The sequence below is a fragment of the Oryza sativa genome, chromosome 4 (genome assembly GCF_034140825.1).
Source record: "Oryza sativa Japonica Group chromosome 4, ASM3414082v1".
Taxonomy (NCBI): domain Eukaryota; kingdom Viridiplantae; phylum Streptophyta; class Magnoliopsida; order Poales; family Poaceae; genus Oryza; species Oryza sativa.
In genome coordinates this window covers 19,274,746-19,292,151 of record NC_089038.1, presented here as the reverse complement: position 1 = coordinate 19,292,151, position 17,406 = coordinate 19,274,746, and the positions used below count along the sequence as shown (strand labels likewise).

The 17,406-nt window shown below is 41.7% G+C and overlaps 1 protein-coding gene across 1 annotated transcript; it reads right to left on the bottom strand.

Moving 5' to 3' along the window:
- Positions 1-107: 107 nt before the first annotated feature.
- LOC9268114 (splicing factor-like protein 1) lies at positions 108-3,785 on the bottom strand. Its single transcript, XM_015780772.3, has 2 exons — positions 1,271-3,785; positions 108-416 (listed from the first exon to the last, which is right to left on the bottom strand). The coding sequence occupies exon 1, from the start codon at positions 3,685-3,687 to the stop codon at positions 1,312-1,314; it is 2,376 nt and encodes a 791-aa protein (XP_015636258.2). The 5' UTR covers positions 3,688-3,785; the 3' UTR covers positions 108-416; positions 1,271-1,311.
- Positions 3,786-17,406: the final 13,621 nt, after the last annotated feature.

The following is a 17,406-nucleotide window of genomic DNA, read 5'->3' as shown; positions in this document are numbered from 1 at the left end:
TGCATATGTTTCACACGTTATACCAATCACCATGGGGCCGCAAATTTTCCGGTATCCACATGAAGAGGACTGCCAGCACTTACCAAATTGAAGAGTGAAGAAAAACATAAACAGTAACAGTGAGAATAAAGATTATATCACAGCCAACAGACAATTAAAGTGACATCACAGGAAAAATGCCAAGTAATGACAAGAATTTTAAGATAAGAAAAGCATCAGTAAATGGTTCTTAAAATGGTTCTCGAAGATGGAGATAGAGCAGATAATCTGGTTTCCTCTGTGCCCTGTCATTAACGTCCTTCATAATCATGAAACCTCTGCAATGGTCATAACAGCACAGCAAGGTTAAAGATGTGAGTCCCAAACTTCCAACAAGAAATAAATCATTCTGGCACTAGCTCCAAGAAACCTTAAGCCTGCCAAAAGAGTTGAGACGAAATCAAACATGTTAGTCCGAGCATATGGCCTATAAAGATGATAAAGGGATAACAGAAAGTGCACAGACAATGTATTGGAACATTTTCTTAAATCCAAATATCATTTAATCATGAGAAAATTGAACATATAGAAGCATGGTAAATGCTTGACCGCTGGATCAATGCCACAATTGAAAAAATATTTACATGCCATATTTTTATATATCTAGATTAAATACAAACCTGAAAACACTATTTCAGATCAATGGAAGGCAATTTGCACAGTTATTGATACTATTTAGAGGTGTTCTCAGTGAAAATATAAGAAGGGAATACATATCCCCACAGGAAGCTACATGGGAACTGGAAAAATATCTGAAAGGTTTGATGAATACATAATGAAAAAGCATGATGCATCTTTACTACCCAAAAGGAAAGCAGAATGATGGAACTTCAATAAAACCTCACTGCATAAACGGTGAACACTTGGTCAATTTCATGTATACGCCTCAACAATTTTCCTTCAGTGTATTATCATTCTGATCTAAGTTCGATGACATATTAATCCCAATTCACATATGTGGCCTAAAGATTAAATACTCTGTAAGGTATTTAAAACAAATTAGATATAATGAAGGCTGGCCACTACAAAGTAATCCAGCCAATTTGTGCCTTTACAAGGCATGAGCAAGCATTCCATGTTAGAGGATGTCCAGCAATCAAACTTTCACCGTAATATTATCGAAATAGACAACATGAATGGTCTCCCAGTCATCCATAAGGTTATCTTCAATAGACCCAAATAATTTTGAATATGATTAATGAGCAGTATCAAATGGATAATGTCAAGTTACCTTTTTCCACTGTTGGAAGAATTGCTTCATCTTGGCTCACATCACTTCATCTCTGACATAAACTTATCATACTCTGCATCAGCACCATATGTAGCAGGAGGCTGCTCAATGCTGGAAGGTGGTGGTGGTGGAGGCGGTGCATTGTGAGTGGCCCAAGGTGCACTTGCAATGCTCTGTGAGTGATCAGCAGTAGCTGGTGGTGGAGGTGGTGCACTGTGAGTTGCCCAGGGTGCATTTGCGATGCTCTGCGACGGATCAGCACCAGAAGGAGGTGGAGGTGGTGCACTGTGAGTTGCCCACGGTGCATTTGCAAGGCTCTGCGAGGGATCAGCGCCAGCAGGTGGTGGAGGTGGTGGCGGCTGAACTGGTGTCACCGATGGATAATAAGAGGCATAACCATAAGGAGGTGGAGGGTACATAGGTGGCGCATTTGGTGCGCCGGAAGTTCCATATACTGGAGCTGGGACAGGCTGAGTAGGTGCACCAGAACTTGGTGGTGTTACACCAGGAGGGTAGTTCTGCGCCCCATCAGTTGATGGAGCAGTGCCTGGTGGAGGGATTGGAGCTGGTGGTGGTGCATACTGCACACCATATGGAGGTGGTGTAGCTTGGCCTGGTGCAGGAGGTGGAGGATTGTACATGCTAGAACCTGGTGGCGGCGGAGGGTATGAAGCATATGGTGGCGGTTGCCCCCAAGGAACTGGAGCATAGCTCCCTGGAGGTGGTGGCGGTGGTGCTCCCATGTAGGGCTGTGAGGTGTAGCCACCAGCAGCAGGATCTGCAGGAGGATATGTTGGTGGTGCTGGCACTGCAGGTGGGCCAGGAGGAACAGCTGGCTGTGGCGGCTTTCCTGCAACTCTAACAGCAATCACTCTCCCTTCAAGATGGTAACCGTTCATCGCAGCGATTGCCGCGTTAGCCTGGGATACATCCGAATACTTCACAAAACCGTATCCTTTGCTCTGCCCAGTGATGCGATCTCTGATAACCTTCGCCATGACAATCTCTCCAAATTGTGAAAACAGGCCTATCAGCCCTGAATCATCCAGGGTAGGTGGCAAGTACCCAATGTACAGATTGGTCTCATCATACTCCTTCTTGATCCCATTTGCCCCTGAGGCAGCAGCACCACCACCTGCAGCCCATGGCGGGTTACTACCACTACCAGCACCAACGCCGCCGCTGCTGCCACCACTCCCGCCGCTCCCTGTAAGAGCCAACATTGGACCACTAGACTTTGTCACCGACTCAGGGGCGCTCCCCCCAAGCTCATTCAAGAAGTTCTGGTACTCATCATCCATTTTCTTCCCAGTAGTGCCCTTGACAGGACAATCAATTGTTGGATGCCCGCCATCCCCGCAGATCTTGCACTGCACCTCGCTCTTGAATGTTGACGTCCTGTTAGGGCAAGCGTACTGCCGGTGACCTGGCTCCCCACAAGTCCTACAAAATTCATCGTCCCTAATTGTCCCGTTCAGTGCCGCGAGCTCCCGCAGCTGCTGCCGCTTGTGCTCGTTCAGAACCTCATCCACCGGGGTAAGTAGCTTCTCCACCATACCCGCGGCGGCGTCCAATGCCTCCTGCGTCTCAGCCTCAACAAGCACATGGAGGTCCTCGTTCTCGCTGGGATCCGGCTTCATGTCCCTCTTCTGAAGCAGCTTCCCTTCCTTGACGCTGCCCTTCCCTCGGATTACGATCTTGGCGCCCGTCTCCTTCTCCATGCGCTTCTGCGTGTTACCGCGCGGGCCGATGATAAGGCCGATGAAGTTGTACCCGGGGAACTCCTTCATGGGGATGTAGAGCTTCTTCTGAAGCTTGGGCGGGCGGTAATCGGCGGGGGGCTTGAAGGCCGGGTTGCGGCGGATGAGCTGGGAAATGATCTCCTGGCGCTCGCGGTTGAGGCGCTCCCTGGCGCGGTACTCGCGGGTGTTGATGCGGATGCCGAGGTTGTCGTAGACGGGCTCGGGGGAGGGCGAGCGCGCGCCCTCGGGGCGGTCGTCGAGGGGGAGGCCCGACTGGAGCATGCGGGAGATCTCGAGGAGGCGCGCGTTGAGGTTGTGCACCTCCGGGTCCAGATCGGCGGCGAAGTCCTTCATGAAGTCCGGGAGCGCGATGATGGGGCGGGGCTCCTCCTCGGCCCACCGCGACTTGCGCTTCCGCCCCCCTCCGCCTCCGCCCCCGCCGCCGCCCTCCCCGCCGGAGTTAGCGGCCGAATCGTCGTTCGACTGCTCCCACCGGCTTCGGCGGCGGCGGCGGGAGGACGAGTCGCCTCCCCCTCCCGCGCCGCCGCTCCCGTCGCCGTTGTGGTGGTGCGGCTCGGAGGAGGACTCGCGCGGGGGCTCGGAGGAGTCGGCGCGGGGACGGTCGGAGGACGGCTCCCGCGACGGGGAGCGGGCTAGGGTTTCGGCGGACGCCATGGCGGCGGCGCGTCGAGTTGGGGGGGGGGGGGGGGGGGGGGGGGGAGAGGAGAAAGCGGGTGTGGGGAAATTTCTCTCGCGATTTGGGTTTTACGAGCGAAAGCGGTGTGCGGATTTTTTTTTTTTTTTAATCAGGGAGGAGGATACGATTTTCCGGAGGCGGTTGTGCACTGCACTGCTCTGCTCGGTTTGGATCGGATCGGGCTCCCCGAGATGGGCCTTTTGGGCCCAAATTCGGTCTGATGGGCTGACTGAACATTGGAAAGGGAAATATTTATTTTATTTTCAAAAGATTTTAAAAAATAAATTGTCATTTCAAAGTTTTACAGAAGAGCTTGTTCATATTGTAACCAAAATAAACCTTATCAAATTTTGGTAATGCCAAAATTTTGGTAATTTGATAATATTGCCAAATTTTAGCAGTATTTCTTATGTATTTATCAGAGTTTGGTAAAAAAATCTAAATGTATGCACATATTTGACAACTTTACTAAAATTTGATAAGGTTTATTTTGACTACAATCTGAACATGCCCGAAATATACAAATTGGAAATATATCAAATGGGTTTGTTTTGTTGCAAAGAATTAAAATAGGCAGGCAATGTTTGTATTTATGGCGCACTAATGGGCCACTTGAGCCTGTAGTTGAAAGTTTGACTTGGAACGTTCAGCCGCTTCAAGTGCACTAATGGGCCATATTTCATATTCGAATTTGTTTCCACGTATTTTGCTGGATAATCGAAAGGCCAAAACACACAAAATTTTCCCTAAATACAAAATTACAGGGCAAATTCAAAACCACTCAAGGCCTGTTTGGGAAGCCGAAAGTCCAAGCCTGCAGGCGAAAGTTCACTTGCCATCCCTCAACTTTACGTCGAGTTTGTAGACATCCCTTATCTCTAATACCAGAAATCTTCACCCCTACACCATACAAAACCATGTAATTTGGGTCCTAAAGCAGTATGAATGTCTGGTTTCACGGACATGGCATCCTAGTCAGCGAAATAAAAATAAAATTAATATGTGGGGGGTCCACATGTAAGTGGAGGGAGAAGAAAAAAAAATGTGTGGGGTCCACATGTAAGAGGAGGCTGACAAGAATCCCACGGTTGATATTCCCACCCATCCGGCCATCCTCTCTCTTTCTCGCCGAGTTCCCTGCCACGTCGTCCACCTGTCGTCTTTCACTTTCCCCTTCACCAAATCGCTAAATCCCCATTAAACCCCAAGTGGCCGCACCGTGAGCCGAGGTGATGGAGCTAGTGATGCACAACTTGGTGGCGCTGGGCGCGACCAACCTCGTTTGTGTCTCAGCCTCGATCCCACACGCTGCGTTGCTCATCGCTAGCTTCGTCTTCCCACTCTCCGCCGCCGTCCTCCTTGCTTGCCTCGCTGCCGCCCATCCTCCAAGCCTACGTAAACGTTGTCGCCTCCCCCTCCCTCCCAGTCTCGTCGGCCGCCTCTTCCCCCTGTCCCGCTGGCGCGGCTGGCCTCCTCTCCCCCTCCCGCTAGCGCCCCCACTCTCTCGATAGGGAAGAAAAGAGAAGAAAGATGATGGGGCTGACATATGGGCCACACATTTTTTCTTCTCATATGGGGCTGACATGTGGACCCTAAATATTTATTTTATTTTTTATTTTGCTGATTAGGATACCACGTCAATGAAATCTTGCATCCATATTGCTATGGAACCCAAATTGCACAATTTTGTATAGTTTAGAGGTGAAGATTTTGGTATTGTAGATAAGGGATGTCAAACAAACTTGATGTAAAGTTGAGGGACGGCAAGTGAATTACTCCCAGCCTCTTTCTACGTGAATGGACTAGAAAATTGGGCCTCCTGAACAAGGCCTTGGCTTGTTTGAATAAAGTGTGTATAACATTTGGTTTGGTCGATCAAATGTTCATCGATTTTCCTTCCTTGTCTCCATAGAAATATTTGTTCATCGTATTTCCGTACTCCATCCGTATTTTAAAGTATGACATCATTGATTTTTTAATAACGTTTGACCATTCGTCTTATGCAAAAAATTTATATAATTATTATTTATTTTATTGCGACTTGATTTATCATCGAATGTTCTTTAAGCATGACATAAATATTTTTATATTTTAAAAAATTCAAATTGGATGAATGGTCAAACATTTATAAAAAAAATTTAATTAAGTATTTTTCCTCTTCCGCGGCCACTACCTTGTTGACCTTGCCATGACTGCTCTTTGCCTTCTACGCCCTTCTCCCCACACCCTCTTGTAGCGTAGTAGGTGGAGTATTTTTTTACCAGGACTTTTGGATGATATAACCACGTCTATAACTATTTTATTGCTTTATAGAAAATGATGTGTTTTACCTCTCATGAAGAAAAAATTATGAATGGTGTTTTTTCAGTCGTTAAATTGATTTGGAAGCTAAAGTTGCAGATTTTGGTGAAAGCCATAGTTTAGACTACCATATAATACCACGCAATAGATTGTTTGTGTTTACTGTTGTAACCGCGGTTGCAATTAACGTCGGCAGGTATCGTGTAGCTATAGAGCTATCGTGTAGCAACTCTAGCTACAAGATAGCCATAAGCCATTCCAACTAATCATAACCTCACCAATATTAATATATTACTCCGTATTATTGAACCCAATCAAAATAGACCATATTTATGGATTTCGGAAGGGATGTGGTTTCGTATAACGCCGATAGCTGGTATACTTGGATATATATACGTATATAATTACAACTTGAGGTTGCGTGCATAGCTGCGGAGACCGAAAATAATTTTTATTTTTCAAATATTATCAAGAGAAATATTGTAGTTTTATATTCGATCAAACACATTGTTTCTGACCAAACAACCAGCTGCATGTCATACACTTATCCGATCCGAATCAGACCTATATGATTGCGTAAAATCTAAACAGTGCGCGCTTTCATTTTAGTCTAATCGCGCGACGCACCTTCGACCGTACGATCTCGTTATCTATTCATTTTCGGCTTACGTTATCGCTTTCTCCACTAGTACTTGACTGACTGCAGAGAGACTGACACACCCACGTAGCAGGAAGGACTAAGATAGACATGTACGCCTTTTTTCTCTTCAAATAAAATTTTCTCTCAAATTACTTATCCGATCTACAATCCAATTACACCATTGTGTTCGTTACAATTAAATCTTCACAACAAGATTTTACATGATTATATTACGATGAAAAAATATTTATATTTGTAAATTACTTTTATTATATACGTAAGTTACTTTTATCATATATATATATATATAAGTTACTTTTAGATTTGACTAAATTACTTCTTAGACATATAAAAAGTAAATTTAATAAAGTCTAAAAGTAATTTATATATATTATAAAAGTAACTTAAAACAAAACGGAAGTAACTTTGTCACGACATTAGAAGTAAATTCATTGTAGGGATAAAATATGAATTTATATAGAAAACTTTATTTAATCAGTACAAATCAACACACATAAGTTTAACAAATTTTAAAAGTAAGTTTAATGTTAACTTCAACATACATAAGATATATACTATTGCATTTTTCAAGTTGAAAGAAGACACTAGATGAAGTATAAACCAGCTACGACTAGCTGTGTAATCATGTCCAATGAAAAATGCATGTATTAAAGTTACTTTCTTTTGTTCTAAGTTACTTCTATAATATATGTAAATTACCTTTAGGCTTTGCTGAATTTACTTTTATATGTCTAAGAAGTAACTTAGTGAAATCTAAAAGTAATTTAGACATATCATAAAAGTAATTTGTGATTTTTCATTAAAATATAATCATGTGAGATCTTGTTATAAAGATTTAATTATTACGAACATAACGGTGTAATCGGATCGTAGATCGGATGAGTAGTTTAAAAGAAAATTTTATTTGAAGTATAGGTGGATAGAGTGGTAGCTGGTTTACCATTAGCCGTGGAGTCATGTCCATATGATTGATAATAATGGCAGCACCATATCTGCAATGACACTCACTCTTGTTAAAGATCACTAATAATTAAAGATACTATACCTCAGATGTGTGATTAAAGGACGGTGACGTGCATCTCGAAATCGATCACCAATATTTCTTAAAAGAACTACAAGCTGCACCATTACGAATCTCTGTTGATCATTCAGAAACAATTAATTAAACTAGTCATCAGGTCATATAATCTCCTCTTAATCAATGGCACTTTCCACAAATGACATTTTCAATTCGACGTCAAACTTTCCAGATACGGCCATACGTAGGAAACCAGCACAGGGATGCATGCATCCAACCACCAGATAACAAAGTTATGCATTAATTGAGCCTAGCTTTCCTAATCATGGCACATGAAATGTTAATTAGCGTTGATAAAAACGGGATTAATTAAGTGGCCAAGTGCGCAGTTAGGAGGGTGATTAATTAATTAACGCGTCGTCTGAAAAGCAAGTAAATCTACCACACCAAACTCTTAATTTGCAGCCGATCGACTGATTAATTAGCCAGACTGGCAAGATGCACGAATGAGTGCTAATCCACATCGATCAAGCTTATCCGCTGGAGTGAAATGAACATCACCTGTTGTTAATGGCAAAAAAAAGGGGGATAAGTATAAGCCACCAACTACTGCAATTAGAGGGAAATGATCAGCAAGACACGACAGGAGATGGTACATAGTACATGTTGGCATGCCACGTCAGTGACGGTTTAAGTTTGTACTCCATTTGTGCAAGATTATCTTGGTTGACATAATAGTTGGTTGCTCCAATTGTGCAAGATTAGCTGTGGTAAGCAGCTTTTTGTAGTGACAAAAGGTCAAGTTGCAGTACTTATAACTTAAACTGCAAGCTCAAAGGGTAAAGAGTCATTGGATATCGTAAAACAAAAGGCTTTAAGTTTGATCCAAAACAAAACGAGTTTATCTCAAGAAAAGTCAAATCACGTTAATCATGTTAGGTTTTTCCAAGTCAAGGACGCTGATGCGTTGGGGGCAAAGTTCAACTTCTGTTCCTGATCTTGCACACGCTACTGTGGGCCATCAAGGGGGCCGTGCATGTGGGCCCCGTGTTACTGTCACTCTTATTGGGCCCAGCTGTTATGTGTGGAGCCCAGTCAAAGATGGGCTTTAATGCTTTACCTGACATCAGTGTCATTTTCCCCCAGTTAATTAATTTCCTTCCTGATGATCCTCTGCTTGCCGACTTGCCGTCACTGCTAAAAACACGAATTTTTATGGCAGCACCCTTTTATTTTTATTTTTATTTTTTTATTGACGTACTAACAAAATAAACACTGGTAAAAATATATTTGGATTCTAGGTTGCGAGCCATCAGCGAAAACCAATTTTTACTGACGGGCGTTTGAAGATCCGCCATAAAAAATAACTCTATCTTTTGAGACGGTCCCGCTAACGAAAATTGAGTTTTCGCTAGTGGTACGTAAAGAGCACTACTAGCAAAAAAAAAAAAAACAATTACAGTATTGAAAAGCCCACCACCCACGAAACCGCCCTCCCTCCCCTCTCCTCTCCCTTACCCTCGGTTTCTCCCCTTCACAGCATCTATGGCGGCGGCGGCGGATCCGGTGGTGGGGAGGCACATGGGCGGCGGATCCAATGCCAGGGAGGCGTGCGGTGGTGGGTCTGGCCGTGGGGAGGAGCGCGGGCGGCGGATGGTGCTTAGCTCATTTTTGTAGGATAATTCTCCAATTAAGAGCGTGACTATATATACGAATGTAAAGACACTAGTGATGGTGGTGGCTCTATCTCCATTGTTACTCTTGTACTTTTATAAATTAGTTCCTAATATTTTCTGATATTATATAATAGTTTAACGTTTGTTTGAAACAAGTAGATACCATATATCAAAATTAAGGAAAAAAATGCTAACATATTTAATAAAAAAATACTAGTATATCAAAAAAAAAAGATAAATTCTAGTTACGAATCTGGACACGTATATGTCCAGGTTGGTAGCTTGTATTGGGTTTTTTTTTTACGGAGAGGTATACTTTTGTCTATGGTATAGTATTATACTCCCTCCGTTTCGAGTTGTTTGACGCCGTTGACTTTTTTAAACATGTTTGACCATTCGTCTTATTCAAAAAATTTAAGTAATTATTAATTATTTTCCTATCATTTGATTCATTGTTAAATATATTTTTATGTAGGCATATAATTTTACATATTTTACAAAAGTTTTTGAATAAGACGAACGATCAAACATGTGCTAAAAAGTCAACTGTGTCAAACATTTCGAAACGGAGGGAGTATATTATTTTTATCCATAGCAAAGCACAGATATTTTGCGAGTATATCACAAATGATTTCTATACACCGCATCTATCACACAATTTCAGCAACGCAGTGGTTGTCAATCGAATAGACTAACCTGTTATTTAACACACGCATTAGGGTTTATAATACCATGTAACCGGTTACCCATCGATTACCATAGTATGGTAACCATCTTAGCTGTTAAAACCTCATGGTTTTTTTTGGTAATTACCCTCTTAGTTAATTTTTATAATAACCACACGATAACCATGATATCAACCGGGTAGCAGTAATCATCTCTAATAAAATGGTAAGGAAAACCTTGTCGCAGACACACTTATTATGTCTGTATCAAACCATACCTAGCTATAAGGTTATATACCAATGAACATATAAGAGAAAAGGTTTCTAAAAGGATTTTTTTTAAAAATAATACTTTTTTAATAGAGAATTGCAAAAAATAGAGGTTGACAGACTAAAATTGCAAGTTTATCACCCATCGAAAACCAAAGTTCAATAGGGGTACATATCGAACAACCGCAATTCGACAAGTACACTGTCGAACTGCGGTTGTTCAACAGAGGATAAAAAAATAAAGAAAGAGAACAATCACTGTGCGACACTGTGCACCACTGTGCATGTAGGACCTATCGAACTCCGTTTGTTCAATAGGCCCCATACCGTGCCCTTTCATGTCCTTTTTACTTTTTTAAGTGGATCAATAACACTGTCAAACAATCGCAGTTCGGTAGGGTACCCTTTAGCAAATTTTCAAGGTATTAAACTTGCGATTTTAGCTGATCAGCTTCTATTTTTGCTTTCTTTTATTAAAATACTACCTCCATATTTTAATGTATGACACCGCTAATTTTTTGTCCAACGTTTAACCATTCGTCTTATTCAAAAAAATATGTAATTATCATTTATTTTATTACGACTCGATTCGTCATCGAATGTTCTTTAAGCATGACATAACTATTTTCATATTTGCACAAAAATTTTGAATAAAACGAATGGTCAAACGTTGGTCGAAAAGTCAATGGCATCATACATTAAAATACGGAGGGAGTAATATTATTTCTAAAAAATTCTCTAAAAGTATTGTCTAAGGGTTTATATGTGCTCATCCTTATAATTTTGGTTCAAAATTTCTAAAATTTGGTAATTCCAATCCCCCCTCCCCACGAAACTATTTTGCCTGAAAATTTCAAATTTTAATTTTAAAAAAAATTCAATTTTTTTTCAAAATGTATTTAAATTCCATTTTTTGGATGCATAAATAATTAACATTCCAAGTTTTCTGAAATTTTCAAATTTTGGTCTTTTTGATGCATCCAGTAAATTTACAGACCGAAATCATCAATCAATAACCCTGACCCTTTATGGAGTAGTCTGGATTAATTTCCCTCTATGAATCCAAAACCCCTTCTTCCTCCTCTGTCTCCCTGCCTGCCGGATGCATGCATGCGTGCGTACCCACCAGCATTGCTTTGGGCGAACGCCATGTCTGAGCAAGATCGAGAGCAAATCACCTCCTGAGAAGAAGAAGAAGACGATCAGAACTAGCCAAGCTATCTATCCATCAATCTATCTTCCAGCTAGGAGAGAGTCCACATGTCACGTGCCGCCGGAGCCGGGAGAGGGAGATCTAGAGAGAAGGCAGGGGAGGGGACAGCGGCAATAGCGTCAAGCAACAATTACCCTGGCCGTGCCCGGTCTGTAGCTGCGAGCTAATCCCCTTCCTTTCACTGATCCCCAGTAAATTTTTTTTAAAAAAAACATTAACTAATCACATAAACTAAGTGACCCAGTTTTTACTCCAGCCTGAACCTTGAGGTTAATTATAGCTATTAGCTCTGGTTGAGTAGAGAAGGCACCAGAGGAATAAGGAATGATCGTCTGATGCAGCCACCGAGGAGAGTACATTCGTGTAGATTGTTTATTTATAATTTACTAATCAAATTAAATTACTGTAGTAGCTATACGCATGTGGACATGCGGTAATTAATTGATTAGTTATAGTTTAGTGAAGGATGGAATTTCGGTTAATTCCGTGGTTGGACATAGTAAACTGATCCCAAGAGAATTAGCTGGGGATTTGCATGCATGTTAGCTTGTAGGCTGGAGCATGTATAGTATGTACACGTACTTGCAGTAGCTTTCCTTCACTGCCACTCATCATCAATTTGTTTCCTTTGATTAATTATCTCTCTCTGGAGACGGCAGGGACACGGATTAGTTAGGGTTTAATACTTTATTACTGTGTACTTAAACTAGTTTAGTTTGTTTGTAGCTGTGCACTGAATGCCAGGACGGATTTTGTTTGTATATGTGTGTCCTTTCGCCATAGGATTCATGCATGATCACATCTGATGATGATCCATTTCCCGTCAACTGATTGAAATCGAGCCACGCATATCCAAACTTTCAAATTGTCGATGCTGTGTATGAAATTCATGGCCGTGTGGAGATGTTAGTATTAGCTAGTTTTGTAATTGGCTAACCGGGTTTCGGCTGTCGTGGACGTACTCGTGGCCTAGTTTCGAAAGAGAGATGATACTTTTGTTCGACTGACTCTTCAAATACTTGCAAAGAAAGGTAGCGATTCTAGCTAATATAGTACATGCTGGTGCTCAAAAGTCATGTACATATATAGCTCCAAGTCAGATATCTTCATGAATTACAGGAGCCAACTCGAGAAAGAGAACATGCATGGAGTCATGCATGGACAGATGACTATACTTATCAGCATAATGTCACGCTGGTGGTTGAATTTTCAACCAGAAATTTGTTTATATATTCATTTCTTAAGTAGGGAAATTTGCGAGGTTCAATGATTTATGGCCTTATCAGATTATTTGTTTAATGCTTTGAAAAATACATTTTGTGAAGTATGCGTACCTCAATCGGTTAGATTTAATGTGTTAGAACCAACCCACTCGCATTTATGATTAATTAATTTTCAGTGATAGGCAATGTTCAAGGCATCATATCAATCTTAAGATATGCCAACCCAGTCTTTTGGAGATACTCATAAGGATGAGGGGTGTGTGGTACTTATTACGGGTGGGGTGTGTGTGCACACGTTATGATTGTGTTTACACCGCGTTTCTTAAAAAAGTATATTTTCTCGAAATTTTCTTCTATGGTACGCTTAGATCACTTTTTTTAACTATTTGTTAAATGAAGTAGATAATCCATAGCACTATTTGTTAAATGAAGTAGATAATCCATAACAATAATCAGCTAAGTAATCTAATTTAAACTAAGCCTTAATTTCGTAATTTTCACCTGTTTTTATGGTGCGTGCTTGTGCCTTCCATGGAAGAGTACTCTCGTTGTTCCTCCAAAATTATCTGCTGCTATGTATCGCGTGTTCCAAGAGGCATTTTATGCAAGCATGTGTGCTTTAATTGTGGGCACATATGCAAACATGCATGCATAATTAAACATGTCAGCTAGTATAATTGTGAGCATGTAGAGTCAGGTAGAGAGCAATTAAAGTGTCGCCGGCCGGCCATGCCTGAAGTCTTCGGTAACGTAAACGGGAACATCCGTCAAGACGACGAAGGTATAGAATACCAGTACTATATGTTACTAAGTACATGTGCACCATCACATTTTCATTCAAATATAATACACTAATATATACACACATGCAGAGCTAGCTATAGCTAGACGGCCGGTACGGTGTACATGCTCCCTCCGTTTCAAAATGTTTGACACCGTTGACTTTTTAGCACATGTTTGACCGTTTATCTTATTAAAAAAATTTATAAAATATGTAAAACTATGTATGTCCGTGAAAGTATATTTAACAATGAATCAAATGATATGAAAAAAATAAATAATTACTTAAATTTTTTGAATAAGATGAATGGTCAAACATGTACTAAAAAGTCAATGGTGTCAAATATTTTGAAATGGAGGGAGTATATACTATCAATTTTTCCGGCATCTATGTACGAGTAAAGCAGTACATGTATAACAGTATAAGCATGCGTGCACACGAGAGGGAGGTGCATACCTTTGCAAGCAATGCAAGCCAAGCAAGTCACTGATCAACGCAACACGAGGCCGGCACCGGCTGGCTTCTCTAAACTAACTACTAATTAATTAATTAATTAAATCCAAATTAATCGATCGAACTCTGTCTTCTAAACTCTCTTTTTGATCTCTTTCCAGCTGGAGTGCCTCGCGTTGAAGAGCTAAGCTAGCCAGAGAAATGCAGGAGGCAAGCATGCATGCGTGCGATGCAAACCAAGTCGATATCGACGAGTCGCGAGTAGTCGACGTACGACTCCAGCTGCTGCTGCTGCATACTGTCCATGCATATATGTTAGTAGGACGCAGATTGAGTGACATTGAGTCACTGAAACGTGGGTCCAGACACACATGTCAGTGACTCAATGTCACCGAAAATGTCACGGGGAAATGTCACCGAATCTCAATCCATGCTAGTAGTACATCGATAGGTCTCGATCGATCGGTTTTACTTTTCTCGGTCGACGACCAAAATCGATCGATCGCTGTCACGGCGGCGTGCAAGCACGCTGTTTCCGAACACCTTGACACCGATCGATCCATGGATGTAGCAGATGACGCTATATATAGATAGCGCGGTTTCGTTGTTGGGTTGGTCACGTACGTCAAAACCGGCCGGCGAAACGGAAGCGTACGTGAGTGAGTACGTGCGTACGTGCAGCAGCTTCCTAGCTTCGTCGTTGCTGCTGATGCTGGTTGGACCTCCGACCGACCGAGCTTAATTTGATCAGACTCTCTCTCGGTCGATGTCGCATGCTCTGTCACGCGTGCGTGCGTGTGTACGTACGTCTCTCTCGCCATGTGGTGGAGCAAATTGTCATATTATTGTTCGACAGAGGAAAAAACATATTTAAATCTTGTATATTTTGGACCGTTGAATTGCTTCGAGATTTGTGTACTCTCTCCATACCCTAACTCTATCCCTTTTATCTTTCCACCTCCCCCCGCCACCAGCCAGCTATTGGTTAGAAGACGGCAACGGCGTCGGCAACCCCATCTATCCAGCGCGCGACCGGCCTCCAATCCCTCCCCCTTCCCTTCTGCTACTCTCCTCCTTCTTCTCAAGCCAATTAATGGCGACGAGATGTCTCCACCTTACCATTTTTCCCGATTTCGGCGGCTCCCGCCACCAAATATGTAATCACCAACCGCCGCTTCCTAGTTATGAGCTTCAGTTTACTCCTGTCACCAATGCTGATCCACTGTCTTTCTTCATTCCAACGGCTTTGGTACCGCCTTTGTGTCTCCTTCCCCGTCCATGTCCACCACTCACCGTCGGGTTGATACCTCCCACGGTCATCCCTCTAAGCCCGATAATCTCCTGCCTCTTTCCTCTCCTCCAACCCCCATTTCAACTCGGGACCCTAAACCCTAATTGCATTGCCTTCATTGAGGTTGCCGGTGCTAAAGAAGAAGCCAAGAAGGTACGCCGGAGCTAGAGGAGAAGAACTAGCGTCTACAAAGCATAAATCCCGAAGCAAATACCATGGTTAAAATTCTGCAAGATTTTGGTCCTATTAATCTATCGAATGCCATTAAGCAATTCCATTTTTTCTCCTACTAATGGAAGAAACTCTCGGCTACCCACATAACTTTTAATTTCATTGTCTGCTTGGTACCACCTTTGGTGCCTCGCCGCCCGCCCGTGTCCACTGTCCATCGCTAGGCCACCGCCTCCCATGGTCATCCCTCTAACCTGACAATCTTCTCCCTGCCCCAACATCCACCTTAACTCGGGACCCTAAACCCTAATTGCACATCAAGGTCGTTGGAGCTAAAGATGAAGCCAAAAGGGTGTTGTCAAAGCTAGAGGAGAAGAAAGTACTAGCTCTTCGAAGCACAAATCATGAAGCAAATCCCGTGGTCAAAAATCTACAAGATTTTAGTCCTAATTATCCATCAAATACCATTTAACAATTCCATTATTGTTTTCTCTCCTAGATATATAATGGAAGAGACTCTCGGCTAGCTATATGATTTTAATTTTATTGTCTGCTTGTTGATAAAAGTTTGAATTTTTTAAAAAATAAAAAAATAAAATTTGAAATTTATTTTAGAGTTGATTTTCGAGGCTTTTTCTGTGTGCTAGCCCACACTCTATGTAAAAAAAGAAATCAACTTCGATAATAAACCTGGACAAGTACTAATCCATTCATTCATCAATAGAAGTTGTCTATTGTTTTTTAAACGGCAGGAGTATATATTTTAAATACTAAAGTTTCACCTATACATTGTCCTTCATTTATTTTTCCATGGCACCATAGCACGCGGTGGAGTCAATTCAGAAAAATATATAGTGCAAACTACATATGTATCAAAAATCTGAAAACTAACTTTAGATCGAAAAATAAATGTGTGAGATTGTCCACATCACCATGAGAAAAAAAATTACTTCCAATATAATTTTTACTCGAGTACAAATTTTACTTGTAGCTCATGACTAAACCTACAAATACAGTTTTTACTCGTGATGACATGGATAAGTTTCAGACGTCAATTTTTCAATCAAACGGTAGCTTACATGTATAGTTTCTATCATATATTGATAGGCCAGTCGCTGTGCTGCTTCTCCCGATTTGCCACGATAATAATAATTCAGTTGGAGAAGTACTAAAAGGCTAGCGGGCTCTACGTACGCTTGACGCGCGTAAGTACTGTGGACTTAAAAACAGAGTTCTCGTGCGTGTGGCCCTCAACGAACGTCAAAGTAAAGCTCAAGTGATTAACCAGTAAAAAAAAGAAAAACCCCTTAGATTTTCAACTGAGCTCCATGATTGCGTGAGTAATAATCAACGGGTTTCGCAAGTGTACGTTGAAATCAGACCGATCGATCGAGCCGTCATTTTCCCTAAATTTGGCGTTTTACCAAGACGGGGATGGGGGGTTGTTTGACTAGTTAATTAGCATGGTTTTTCTATGCCTGCAAAGACTTCTATGAAATGAAGCGACCATTTCGTTTTTCTTGGCGTGGACTAATAATTATTGGGGTGTGATGACTAATTTAATTAAGATCTATCTGCACCTTCTCATGAATCTTCGGGTTTGGTCGCTTGGACCAGGTGCAGTTAAATTAGTTCTAGCTAGCTAGCTGGCGCTGGGTTTCATTTCATTAAGGGTAGGGGCGGAGCTAGAGTACATAAGAGGTGTCCAGAAATATGGTTAAAAAAATTAATGTATACTTAACATATTTTCATAATGTGTGCACCCTTAAATACAAACTTAAAACATTCTTAAATATAATTTATAAAGTAAAAGTAAATTAAGCAAGTTCACCTATTCTCAGGCTCCGTTTATGATTACAGGTGCGTGACTTAATTAATTAGGGTTTCGACACTCTGTTTCGGTCTTGGATGTGTACGACTGTACGAGAAGGCTATAATAACCATTTCATTCTTTTAGCTGTACTTGTCTAGATT

Coding starts and splice junctions, on each gene's coding strand:
- LOC9268114 (XM_015780772.3), bottom strand. CDS start 3,687: ATGGCGTCCGCCGAAACCCTAGCCCGCTCCCCGTCGCGGGAGCCGTCC.